The sequence below is a fragment of the Glandiceps talaboti genome, chromosome 14 (assembly GCF_964340395.1).
Source record: "Glandiceps talaboti chromosome 14, keGlaTala1.1, whole genome shotgun sequence".
Taxonomy (NCBI): Eukaryota; Metazoa; Hemichordata; class Enteropneusta; family Spengelidae; genus Glandiceps; species Glandiceps talaboti.
In genome coordinates, this window is record NC_135562.1 from 10,841,473 (window position 1) to 10,855,823 (window position 14,351).

At 37.1% G+C, this 14,351-nt stretch overlaps 1 protein-coding gene across 1 annotated transcript; it reads left to right on the forward strand.

The window, feature by feature from the left end:
• The first annotated feature begins 138 nt into the window (after window positions 1-138).
• Window positions 139-12,288, forward strand: LOC144445434 (uncharacterized). The gene is made up of 4 exons (XM_078134977.1): window positions 139-422; window positions 2,803-2,958; window positions 7,972-8,058; window positions 9,785-12,288. The coding sequence occupies exons 1-4, from the start codon at window positions 248-250 to the stop codon at window positions 10,426-10,428; spliced, it is 1,062 nt and encodes a 353-aa protein (XP_077991103.1). The 5' UTR covers window positions 139-247; the 3' UTR covers window positions 10,429-12,288.
• Window positions 12,289-14,351: the final 2,063 nt, after the last annotated feature.

Below are 14,351 nucleotides of genomic sequence, written 5' to 3' on the forward strand. Positions count from 1 at the left end.
CATGTTACTCATACTCGCTTCATTTCCGGGATGCATTTGAAAAGTTATTAGCGACAACGCGGTAGCTGCTTTCAGAGACTCGGAATGTTACATATATTACGTGGGCGTGGTGGGTTATATTTACCGGGACTCCGTCCACTCTAGCTCACTCACTCAGCCACCTTGACAAGCGGTAAGTGGCTAAACCGTAACTGAAGAGGCTACCGGTACAACAACGTGGTGATAGATATTATAGTAATAGACCACTATGGGTCGAATTAGAACATCACAGAAACTGACTACGTGGCCGATTTTAGTTTTATTGCTAGCTGTACAAAATGCTTGTTCTCAGGACGAAAACCGAGTCGGAGATATTTATGAATCTTGTCAACGAGAAGTAGACGCTCTCCGATTGTGTGCAAGTAAATCCGCGAGTTTTACAGGTAAGTTAAATTCCTTGGTCTTCAGGCAGTGTTCAAGGCAACTTGCCAGGCGATATTACTGTATAACACGGTGCAAATTATGTACTATTTAACGAGAGAGAGAGAGAGAGAGAGAGAGAGAGAGAGAGAGAGAGAGAGAGAGAGAGAGAGAGAGAGAGAGAGAGAGAGAGAGAGAGAGAGAGAGAGAGAGAGAGAGAGAGAGAGAGAGAGAGAGAGAGAGAGAGAGAGAGAGATCTTATGTGTGTGATAAGTACGTGCATACTGTATATTTCGTTTTCATTTCATGAAATTGTAACAGCAACGACGAGACAATGACCAGTTTAATAAAAAATATCCAGATGGTTCAGTCACTGTTCATATGGTAAACATATTTCAGATTGGTTCTGCAAAGTCGAGATTGGATTCCGACCGTTAACATTTATTTTATTTACTCAATGTAGATTACTAGAATATAATTTAAAATTACCTGTATCTTTTTTGTAAAATTTCCCATATCGGCTTTTTAAATTTTCGTTGCTGAAAACACTGCTTTAAAAGACAATATATTGTGTCTGTTTGCAGAAAGTAAAGTGACCGCAGATCCCTGGCTAAAATTCTTTAAAGTTAGTACTCGAATTTCTATTCACCTCAAGGCATTTGTACAATGTAATGCCACTTTCCGTAAATTGGTGATTGACATTGCATACAGTACTATCGGATTCGTCTTACGACCGATCCACTGACAGACCGATCAGTTGAAGAAAGGAGAACTGAGTGCCCGGTCTAAGCCAACATAAAAAGCCGGGGTTCATTTTTTTTGTACAGACATGGTTGATCTAGTGTATATAATGAAGTCTAGACTAGCCATTTATTGAATTCATGTGAGTCACATAAAACTATCAGCGTGCACTGGCGGGTAAAGGGACACTATTTATCAGGATAACTATCCGTGTAGGCGTCTTTGTCCAAAAGTACTTGTTGGCATAGCCGTTGTGGTTCAGGTCACGCTATCATTGAGATAGAGGGCTATCTGACCTATACTTTCACACACGTCGTATACAATACATTGCCATGTTAGACAAAAGAACAGAGGATACACAGGGACGATCAATAGTAAAGTTCTCGGTAGTTGTGTAGTATTGTGTTTGTTGATATTATATATTAAGGCGTTACTAGGAACTCGACGTGCTTTCTTGGTTTTTTGCTGCGTCTTAAGCTTGTGACGTTCAAACGCTTTCAAAGACATATAGTAAGATACACTTCTCGTGTACGTGTTCTCATCGCGTGCATGTCGGTAACACACAGAAAGTTTTCGTCGGGATATGTTTTCTTGATGGCCCAAAGACTTGTCTTGTTAAAAGATAGTAACACCCAAAGACAAGTCTGTGGGTTAGTTTTCATGACGTGTGTATCGTGCATAGCATGTATTTGTAATTGGTTCTGATGATCAACTCATCAAACTTCAATACAGGCAAACCTTTGTCACGGTTATTTGGAGAGACCCGAAAGACGTAGTAACCACATACACCTGTATCAATGATTCCGACTGAGATGACTGCATTGATTGATGTCTCGTGACTATGACAACTCAGCAAACGAAATAACATTAAAAGAGCCAAAAATCATGTTTTACGATGGTTTAAAAATTATTGTGATTGCGCATGCATTATTTAGCACAAATACTCTACAGTAGTATCACGCCGCAAAATGGCACCATCACCTGATATGACCATACAGAACGATGTGATGCACTGTGATTGGCCAACACAGACTTGATTGACATCAAACTGCTTACATTCGATACGATGATTGGCTACGCTTACATGATTGACATTTGACTAATTACATTCTCACTTCATAGTTATCTTGAATATTCCCTTGAAATAACAGACTAAAGACCCGTCTGTTATCTGTTTTATATCGCGAACACATGGCAGGGACCTTATAATCAATTTCGTTCGGAAGCCACTCATTATGACAATTAAAAATCGGAATTACTTTTGATCGTAAGTTTGTTTTATTAAATGATATATAATTACTCCACTAATTTACACACATTAAATCATTATAAATAATGGACATAATGAAAACCAGGTCCCACTTTTGCTCGTTATTTTTTTACGTGTTATTTCCCGCCAAATATTTGCTGTTTGAGATTTTGTACATCCGGGCTGTTGCATTTATGAAATGTGATTTATTCAGAGTCGAGAAAACAAAGATAAATTACCGTTTCTCGAAAAAAAAGTAATTATTTCTTTAACTTTCTAAATCAAAGTCTCAATTTCCGTTGCGTATATATGAATTATGATAATAAACATTTAAACTGAAATTGATCAATTATACACTAATTTACATGGAAATGATCAGTAATTAAATTAACATGTTTTTCCTCTGATTACAGCTCGTTTTACGACACTTGATACATATGGCCGTTATGGTCCTACTACGATTGGTGATCATTACAAAGATCTCGACCACGAACATCTCGTGAGATTAGAAGATGGAATTCAGACATTTACAGTCCCATATTCGGGTACTTACGTCATAGAAACTGCAGGTAGGTCAATTTTTTATTGTCTTACCGCTATTTTGACTCTTGCAACGCCAGACAGGTGGAGGTTCGAATTCTTTACATTTACAAATTCTTGGGTACAAACATTTTGACATGACATTGACGGGTAGGCCTATTTCTAACTTGAAGAAAAAGCAAGAATGTGATCAAATAATTAGGTATGGAAATGTGATGGCTATTTTATTGGAAAACTCCCCGCGACGTTTTGATATAGATTTAAAATAATTGATATTTATATAGATTCAGACCAAAATAAAGCTACTGAAGACACATAAGCTTATGGAAAACAAAATAACGAAGGTTTACGTTAAATATAATTTTGGCGGGAAATGTGTCGTCAGCTTTAGTGCCGATATTTTGTCTACAAACGCTTTCTTACATCTCATCGTTTTGGCATTCCTTTACGACTTGGAATAATTGAGAACTTCTACAATTTGGGTCGTCACGGTAAACAAAGTGACAGAGTCTGAAATTAAAGGAAAGGTAATAAATAATTTGGTCGAGAAATCAGCTTCAGGTGTAGTTAAAATGGTCAAAGGTACAATATCGAATTGTAAGCCTCTCTGTAATGGCCAAAGGGCCAAGGAGACTGTGACAATATCAGTCCATATTTAGAACAAAAGATAGCCCACAAGTAGGTGACTAATGTATAGCTAAAGAGGGGCATGTGATTATTTTAGACACACCTTTACATCGAGTATTAAAATAACATCGGATCGATCACGATCACATGATTAATGATGAATTCAATGATTGTGTCACATGACAAATTGTCCGTGGGTTAAAGTACAAATAACCCCAGTTTTCACATCAACCCACCCATGACAATTTAATACTCGACCGAAAAGAAAAGAAAAGAAACACGCCGCACCATGATCGAAAACTTTTGAAAAGCTTTCTCCATCGAAGTGCACACAGAGAGCATTAGTACCACTATTGTACTGTCTACGTGATATCAAAAATGTGGTCTGATGATTAAGGGACACATAGGGCTTCAAGGTTAGCGACAACTTCAAATGATTCAGCCAATCACGATCCCCGTGTCATATCACACCTTTCCTCGTATCTCGCCGTAAAATACGTCCAATCATGCATCTGATACCGTATCGAGGTGATTAATGCCGTATCTACTCGTGACTAGCTCCGGGCAGTTTTTTACACCGTAAACTGACCATTCTCCAGTTAAAGGGTGTGCCTCAGTGCATCCCACGCCGAAATTTTCAATTGAAATTGTGTAACACTTGTGAGAATGGATTTTAGTTTTTTTTCTACTCTAAGTTTGATAATTTGAACAATGGTAGTCAGAAGCCCTCAGGTGTGCGTAATCACATAATCAATCACTTGTACGTACGTGCGTCACGGTCAGTTCATGTAAAAGTAACATTATCCGTGTTTAACCGTCCACAAACTACTGCACCATGGTTTGTCAAGAGATAAGAGTCTCCATAGAATCATTGACTGAAATATGACTATTGCATTTAAAACAGGAAGATCGAATTTCAACCACTTTGTACTCAATTGGATTGCAAACATTCCGAGGAGATAAAGTATGTTGAGTCTGGACGACTTTAAGTGGAAACTATCAAATGTCTTTTTTGTTGATTGGTGTGTACGTGACTTCGGGGGCAAACCGATGATAACCTGGAAGTCATGCTTTACTAGAGGGTATAATAATCATACCACAGGAAAGGATGAATTCCTGGCTATTTAAAACCAAAAAAAGAACGAGATATTACCAAACGATGCATAGTCATATTTGGTCACCATTGGCAACGCACACCTAGAAGTGAAATAGCACTAGCACGGCCCTGTTTTAGTGGTGGTATTTTTAAAGCGAGTAATGCATCTTACTGATGTTTTACTTGATTTTAATTTATGCATGTTGCCTTGGTTATTCATTTTTCAGAAAAAAATTATCTTCAAAGGGGATGGGATTTCGCGCTCAACTCACTAGTCACGTTGCTACCTCGCTAAGGTCTAATGAAAACACGGTCTGATGAAAACATGCGTAATATACAAGTATGTTAGGTGTGTTTGTATCACCCCCCCCCCCACTACGGTGGGGCAATATCCTAATCCCCACACGACATGACTCTAGGTTAAAGTTGATTTTATCACAACCAATATCGAGGAATCTCATCACTTTGGGTAAGATCAACAAAGACTAGTGGGTGAAAAACTGTTCGCTCTGTTTTTCTTGCAATCAATGTCGATGACGTCACGTTGACGTAATCAGTGAAGTGGAGGTACCTCACCCTCTGTGTAAAAGTTCACCACCATCACTAGTAATATGAAATATACACTCGAACTTTACAAAGCCATATTTGGAAGTATGCCAAATAACACAAAACTTGGCAGTGCGCCAAATAACCTTCAACCTAAGTTGCGTGTGAAATGGATTAATATATACTTTGTTTATGTACCCCCATAAAAGGAGTAGTGTAAAGCTAAACTAACAGGTCCGCCTTATGTTGCGAAATTGCGTGTAGGCAGTGAATAATCGTTGATTTTGAAATGTTTTCCAACACCCACCCTCTGTGTGAAATATCAGGTGTTCCGTGAATGGTAGGTGTAGCAGGGTTTGTAACAAACAAACATACACAATCAATCAATGTTCATTTATCAATCACGCACAGCCCACATACGAATTTATGTCGATGCCACGATCGCTTTGACCAGTTCGTGAGACTGTGAAAATTGGGTAATATCACGCACACTGTATGTCATACGTCATATACTTGCTGCAATGGTTAGTTTTTACAGCAAACAACGACTATCTGATCGTATTACAACTTGATCTACTATATAAAAGATACTTTATTAAGCCAAATTAAATTCGGAAACTCAAGTATATATATGACCAAATTAAAATGAAAAAAAATCTCAGAAAAATGTGCAAAAATAGTTCCTTCACATCTGTTAATCATTGAAAAGGTAGATAGATGTCACGTGATAGATGTATTAAATTTCATCATTTTACGAAACTCAAAACATCGCTTGACACGTTGATTGATGTACCGTAATGATCAAAGACCCCGCTACCGGTTCTCTACCGACTGTGTAAAGACAGACTGAAACTAACATTTTGTGTAAATTTCACATTATTACTTTTATGAAATTAAACTGATATCTAGACTGCTTTGTAAGCTTAGTTGAGATCTGGCTGTACGCCAATTCGGGAAACAAATATGTTTTGAAACGGGATTCTAAATTCAAAATATGCGATAGCAGGATTGAGCAAAAAATTCAACGTCAATCTCACAATATGTCGAAAACACAACAACTTTCTCTTTCCCTTTGCAAGAGAAATTTCCATGAAAACATTTTGGATCCCTGCAAAAATAATTTCGATATGCATTCTGTTCAATTTTGGAAATGGAACTTTTTTTTATTTCTAATGCACAAATCAACAGTTGTGAAAAAAATAACATGTGCTGTACTCGCGGAATTTGTATATAATACCGACAATAAAATGACGTGACTTAAAAAAACAAACGTGTTTCTGCAGTATCAATAGATATAACAGAATATTTTGTCGAATACTGACCTTCTACCAAAATATTTGCACGTAAACATCCGACATTTTTCAGCGATTAAGGTATTTGTAAATGTTTACCGGTTCCTTCATCCGCTCTAGATGAGATGATTAAAGGCTTTCATAAACGATATTCGATTTTTCATAGAAATTCAATCAGTGTCTGGTTCCTTCCGATGTAACGATAATTTTACTTAATTTTTTTGCTGCTGATAAATAAGTATGGCGCTAAGTTAATTCGGTCGGAAACTTGACTCGGAAACTAGTAAGAATAGTTTCTATATTAGTTCCTTCCTCTATAAGCCTTTTGGAGCCATTGAGGTCAAGGAACAGAACATAACGTTACTCAAGACACGTAACGTCGAACTGTGAAAACTGACAAGGGAGAATTGAAATCTTTACTTTCAATAGAACTAATCAAACCGCGATAGTTCATAACTTCCTTCTCTTGCGGCGTCTTTTGATTTGGCGGTATTTATGCACAGGTGCTGAGTTCTTTATTTTGGCGGAATTGGCACACATGTGTTGTTCTTTGATTGTCGGTATGTGCATCATACAGGTGTTAGTGTCTTGACTTTCACCTTGCGATCGTTCACCCTGATACCATGTACTTGTTATTCTGTTGTTGTTGTCATGACGTCATACAAAGAAGACATAGGCACGGAAATTGTTGAGGTTTGTTTTTTTGCGTGTATGCGTTTATTGCACCAAAACATCCTTCTTAAAATGATGAGGTTCGCCGTCCTTGTCTCTTTTATGAGAAGCTGGACAATAAAATTAAAGTTGCAAGAGTCATATTAACCGCTCTATCTTTTTACTTTTATGTGTACTGAGACACGCGATTTGTTCTACACTGTACGTGTTTGATGTTCGATGTAGAGGGCCACACAGCAGACTTAAAACACAAAACAATAACACGGATAATGTTGAATCGGACTCAAGAGATAATCACTCGTGAAGTTAGCCTCTTTACGGTGCTATCGAGATAATTCGTTAGCCCTAGAAGATACGACTTGCTAACGATGTATGTCGACAGCGCAGTAAATCAGGCTACGGTGAAATTGGTTTCTAAATTAAATTGAGTCGACGATGAATACGTGTAAAAGTCACCAGACTTCACAGTTGCAACTTAGTATTTCTTTCACACACAAGTTCTCTTCTTCCACTTTAGATTGAGAAACAGACATGTTTATTCAAACAAATCGCTTGTCCTTCTTCAGTGTCTAACTTGTGTATGAATCTTAGTGCTTCCATGATGAACATAGCATTATAGTATTTCTTTCCCTGACGTTATAGCATGGACTAAGCTTACAGCTGATGTCATAGAAACGTAATTATATTCTTGTAATTTCAAATTATCAAATTATCAGTGATAGCGGCCATAGTGTTCCTTATTCCATATCCTAACATTTATACCAATATATATATATATTAACAAGTACACGTGGTTTTTATCTTGACAGGGGCGGCAGGTGGCTACGATGGCGAGCAGTACAAGCAATATCGTGGAAAGGGAGCTGTGATACGAGGAACATTTCATTTAACAAAAGGTAAGACGTCGCTGACTTTTAATAACATGGACTACATAGTAAAAGTAATAGAAATCCAATTTTGAAACCCATCACTCGTATATCAGTAGTCTAGATGCTATGGCATCGAAGATCTCTTGTGATTCCACACCACGTTAGCATCTACACTATCTATGTATTCACGCTGGAAGTGAACACAGAATACAGATGAACATGGGTATTTAGCGTCACCACGGTCTCCACTTACACCTCCATAGGAACTTTACTACTGTTTGATGTTTCTGAACTAATTCACGGGGTTCTTTCATCGACTGTATATAATTGTTATCTGTCACCAAAGCGTGCTGTTCTTTGAAAGAGAAGAATGGTAAATTTACCGTGGCTAGTCTGACTTATAGTGACCGGTTTATAACAAAAAACGTGCTACTTTACAGTACGTAGCCATGGGAAGAAAAAATAAGCCTTGTTGCCATGCCAACGGTACAAATCGACTTAAAATTTAATTTATAAATACACAAACTGGTCCGACTACACTATGTGCAATATCGAATACTGAACTGTAATTCTTTGAGTGGCCTCGTTTTTGCGATGTTTTGGAACTGGTCGTTAGTTTTTTCTCCTTATACGAACATGTATTTAAGCTTATTACTGGAAAAATAAGCACGTGGTGACAAATTCGTGTGGTAAAAATTTTAAGTTCTTGGATGACGTCATTGTCGATCGTGTGCGAACTCTGCGGTGGTAAAATAATTCCCTATCAGTGACGTCATTTTAACATTTGACCTCTAGAATTAGGTCATGTATAGTACTGAGGGTTTTGTGGGAAGTTTACATCCGTTACGGTTCTTTTAGAAGTCACCATAGGAATGTAAATATTCGAAAGAATGGCATTTCCTTGACAAGTAAAGAATTCCTATCGAAGATCTTGACATAGCCACTGAATTAGGTAATTTGTATCAAATATACTGTAAGAGGGAGTGTGGGGGTACTCTACCACAGGGACACGTAATATAATTTTGATTGTTGTTTTCCTGAAAAACTTATACGAATCATGCTACTACAAATGTATCACTACACTCTGTACTTATGAGATTTTCAGATAATTTCCTGAGGTACATGTAGGGGACTTATATTCAAGTCACAACGCTATTATATTTTGAAACTGTAATAAAACTACCATCTAAGAGATACTACGTATCCCCATGGGCTATACTTGTCACAATTACTCATTTGTCGTTGTAAATATTACTTAAGATTTCAGAACCATGTGTTATGGACATATGTGAATACGAGCAAGACTACCGCGTACCGGCAGCTGTTGTATTTATTTAAATCTCGTCACTTGCGAGATTTTGCGGAGTTTCAACTCAAATAATGATATTTTCGCTCAATAGTTATCTTTGCTTATTTAGCTGAAACGAATTTGGCGCCAAAATAAATGGCATCACTTTCACTTGTACAACCTGAGTAACCATTTATTTGGTATGCGTAGAATTTATCAAAATGAAAAAAAAATTTCTACTGTGATCAAAATGTTTACCGCCAAATTTAACTGTCGTCATCAAGTAGGACAAATCGTCTTTCTGTTAAACATTTTTGAGCGCCAAAATAAATATGTTCACAGTCTTTCAAGATGGACTCTTTGATAAAGCACCCATTTGTATTTTGAACGCCCTTTAATGTAACTCTGCTTTCTAAACCAGAAAGTCTAGATTTTATATACTTTTCTTCTGTCTATTATTTGCAGGAATTGTGTTAAATATTCTAGTTGGTCAGGAGAGTCTGAATGGCGACAGTAATTTGTCCAGTGGTGGAGGTGGTGGTACGTACGTTACGTTAGAAGATGGCACACCTTTGATCATTGCCGGTGGTGGCGGTGGTGCATTCTGGTTGGAGTCCAGCAACCCACTCTGTGACGGCACTAAGTCAACCACTGGTAACCCAGGAGGTGGTCGCGGCTTTACTGGAGGTGCAAGTGGACATGGGGCGCCCTCAAACGATTACAAATATTCCGGAGGTGGAGGAGGGGGTTTACTCACAAGGGGAGGTGGATGGTCAGGAAATGACGGACGGCAAGGTGGACATGCTTTTGTTGATGGTGGTCTTGGTGGGGAGGGTGGTAATAGGAATCTAGATGGTGGTTTTGGAGGTGGTGGCGGTACTCGCACTGGTGGTGGTGGTCCCGGTGGTGGTGGTGGATATTCCGGTGGTGGTAGTGGTGATTATTATACAGGTAGTTGTGCAGGTGGTGGTGGGTCGTACAATAGTGGGAGTAATAAAGACGAACAAAGTGGCGCCAACAGCGGACCTGGCTACGTCACCATCACTAAATCGACACAATACTCGTCAAGAAGTAGACCCCTTCCAATCGACTTTACAGTGGGTGCGTAGATTTCTCCCTATACGTGACTCAACGAGGAGTCTAAACTTTTACACGTACAGGTACCCCTAGATGTACAGACTGTGTCAGTTAAAGGCATCTGTAAACAGAAAGTGGGTTTTGAAGTAGACGGTTGGTCGTTTTAAATGTTCTCGTCAATAAACGTAAGGGTTGGCTAGTCTGAAAGATAAAGTAAATAAACCGGAAGTGACAGAAACTCTTCTTGTTGACTAATGGTATCCATTTAGTCACAAGTCATTTTTAACAACAACAGTACGTGGTCGTTGGCGTTTTAAGCCTGACTTTGTTGTTTGTTTTTATCTCCATGGTTACACTGTTGTACTATGTGCTAAGGCATGTATATTGATTGGAGTATAGCAAGATCTTTATAAAATACAAAATGTAAACACGGTTATACCGTACATATTTATTCACTGTAATATAATTTAGGTCTAAACCTGAAAATAGACCATGTCTATTGATAGACGTATTGCAGCCTGATCTTGCAGATACTTTGAGCGTCAATTTTAGTCTATTAAAGTGATAGACTGTAAGATTCGTCGTGTCGTTGTCCTCATCGGTCTCGTAGGGTTACCGATGTGTGAGGGCGCCCCATCACGGCCTACCTTGCAGAATAGTTCAAACGTATATAATAATTGTAGAAGATCATCTTTGTGTTAAGTTTTTGTCGATCAGGAAATAATAGCGTACGATTGTACATATTGTACTATTGTAGTTTAATTATTCCTAGATTTTTTTTCGAAATGTATCTTTTTTTATAATATTTATGTGGCATTTAGTGTCTTAATTAATTCAGTTCAACGAAAATAATGTCAATGTTATCATTATCTCGTAAGTTCTTGAATGGTGATGATGGAGATTTTAACATTTGTACGCATGCGTAGTTTCAATTTGCTCAACCGTGCTTCGGTATCATATGAATGAACAATAACTATTGTCAGTTGTAGTCATGGTAACATAACTTAGTGTTTGTAAATTGTAGTACTATGAGTAATTCTATACATTCGGATTGATACATGTACAAGGGAAATTAATCGTGCTGCAGAAAGAGAACTTAATTTGTCTAAATTTTGGTTTCGGGAATATTCATGGCCATGAGAACCTTGCATTAATGCAATCTTAATTCTTGTGTGACTGCAAAGACGTAGTTCGAGCCATAGGGACGCGTAATTTTGCTTGTATAAGTGGCTATATACGATAGTCTGTTAACGGTATATTCAATTTAATCTCTCAAACCTCAAACGGAATACACCGTAAACGCCATATAAACAGGCTAAGAATACGTTTATTCGTAGCAACATCATTCGACAGTTCGTATCTGTCCTTGGTGTAAATCCTCAATCCAGGTAACATTATGCGTCCCTGTGGTTCGATCTGTAACTATGGTGGGTAGACAAACGGTAGTAGTTACAGACCAAGCAGCGTTGATAGGTTACTGGAATCCAAAATCAATGATCTCACTATGGCAACGATGAGACATCACCCGGTTTTTCATACTATGTTAGACTAAAAGATCAGCGGTGGGTGCTCTCTTCACTGAAAGATCAACCGTTGTGGGCGCTCTTCTCATCCCTTTCCACAAATGTAACAATGACAAGGGCACTCACGGCGATGTATTTCAGTCTTGGTTTTATTAGATTATTAATTTTGAACGCAATACACTCTCTGTAAACACTTTTGTGTCCATACCTTTTTGCCTGTCCATTGATATTCAATGTATTATGTATTTTCATTACAAGTTTCTGATCTGTGTATTTGTAATTGTAGTACCGGTTTTTGATTTATGTAAATATCGTAAGTTTTAATAAACAAGATGGTACCTTATCAATAACAACTCTGAACAATTTGCATACGTGTTTATGTGGTAAATGTGACGCGCGCTAGCTGGACTGAGCTGAAAGATCGACCGCTGTGGGCGCTCTTCTTATTACTTTCCACAAGGGGCGAGATGATGAGGATGGACCACAGGGAGTCCAGGAGTCGTGTTACAAAGAAACAAAACCAAACAAGCAAACAAATAAACACACAAACTATGCATATGGGCAAATGGAATGTCATTTTAAACTCATGTGAAAACTCCCCTATAAACATGTATATACGTATATACAGGCCTGTATACTATTGAAACAATATACTATGTTTCTGTGTATACTCATCCAAACAGACAACACGTCGGGAGAATGGAGGCCATCTCAATACACAGTCTATTCGATTAGCAACACCTATTCACGTGCACAGATTGTTGTAAAATTTTGTCGTTGGGGGCGCTCTTTACGTCAGAATAAACCTCAATGCATACAGTAATTTGTGTTTGTGTAAAAAAAATTGTGTATAAAGTTCAAGCTTTCTTGTGACGAAATTCAAACTGAAGCCCACTGCTAACACGACATAGTCAGCACCTCTCTTCGTCAATTCCTCAAGGTTCTCCCCATTTTAGGGTTATTGACCTTTACAAACTAATAGCACATCACACTCAGAAAGTATTTGCTTACATTTTAATATTCCATAACACAATTTGACGTTAGGCTATATGACACTCCAACACTGACAACAAAGTCAGTCAAAATGCACCAATATTATGATTACAATGTACATATAATAATGTAAATAACTGATAAATAATGTAATTCATTCACTAAAACAATGAAATGTACAGAGACCCTTACATTATAGTATACAGTATATGTAGTATAGAGTATATGGAAGTATGAGTGTAACAGTAGTTTACAGACTTTACTCTCAAATATTTTTAAAAAATAATTGTAAATTAAACCATCACAATTTCCTGTGCATCGAAAGCGATTTTCTTCGACAATAAATGTTATCTTAATGTACTTATGTAGTCTAATTTGCTCCTAAGAACTTCTAGGCTGTTATTTCTATATGAACTTTTCTTGTACATATCTATTTAGCACACACAGTCGATCGTTTTCATTCTAACACAAGTCTTGAATATTAATTATAAGTTTAGTTTAATACATTTCAACATCTCCAAATTGCCATTTTCACTAATTTTCAAAAACTAGAAATAATCAATAAATGGTGTGACTTCAGTACACCAAGTCAAAACTGCATGCATTCCTTAGGTATGATATGTTGAATTGTCCAAAGATCTCCCTCCAAAAATTTTAGAACAAATTTTTCTGTAAATTTTGGGGAAACTTCAATTTTGTTTTTTAGACTGGAATCATGGAAATAATATTTTTTACAGTTGTTACAAAGATAGATTTCTCAGGGAGTCAAAGATTAGACCTGTGATCAATAGGGAAACTAGCTGTCAGTAGTTAGTTTTAGCACAGCTTGAGACAGGCTTAGAGCCGTGGTCAGTTGAAGGTTGTTGTATTGCATTTGGTAGAGATAATACAGCTATGTGTTTCTATATATTAAGACAAGAACCTGTAGAAAGACTTTACAACAATCTAAAAAGATACAATACTATTCTTAAAGTGGCCATATGGATGAGAATTTGGTATTTATTTTCGAACAACTTCACTATGTTTTTATACTTGAAAAAATAATGTGAAATAACATATACTAAGTCCATGTTCATAACTCAATACATTGCAAAAAGATGGAAAAAGTGTAAAAAGTTTGTTATTGTACGTACAATAACAAACATTTTACACATTGTTTAATGTTTTGCAGTTTATTGAGTTATGAACATAGACTTGGTATATGTTATTTCACATTATTTTTTCATGTATAAAAATATAGTGAAGTTGTTTTATCAAATAAAAATCCAAAATAAATATAAAATTCTCATCCATATGGCCACTTTAATATATATCTTAGATACTAATACTACACTGTGAATATATCCAGTCTCTGAAAACAGCTGTATTTCTATCTTAACCTTTGACCCCCAATTATGTATTCGGATCCAGATATCAGCAAGGTAAGGTGAACTGTTCAC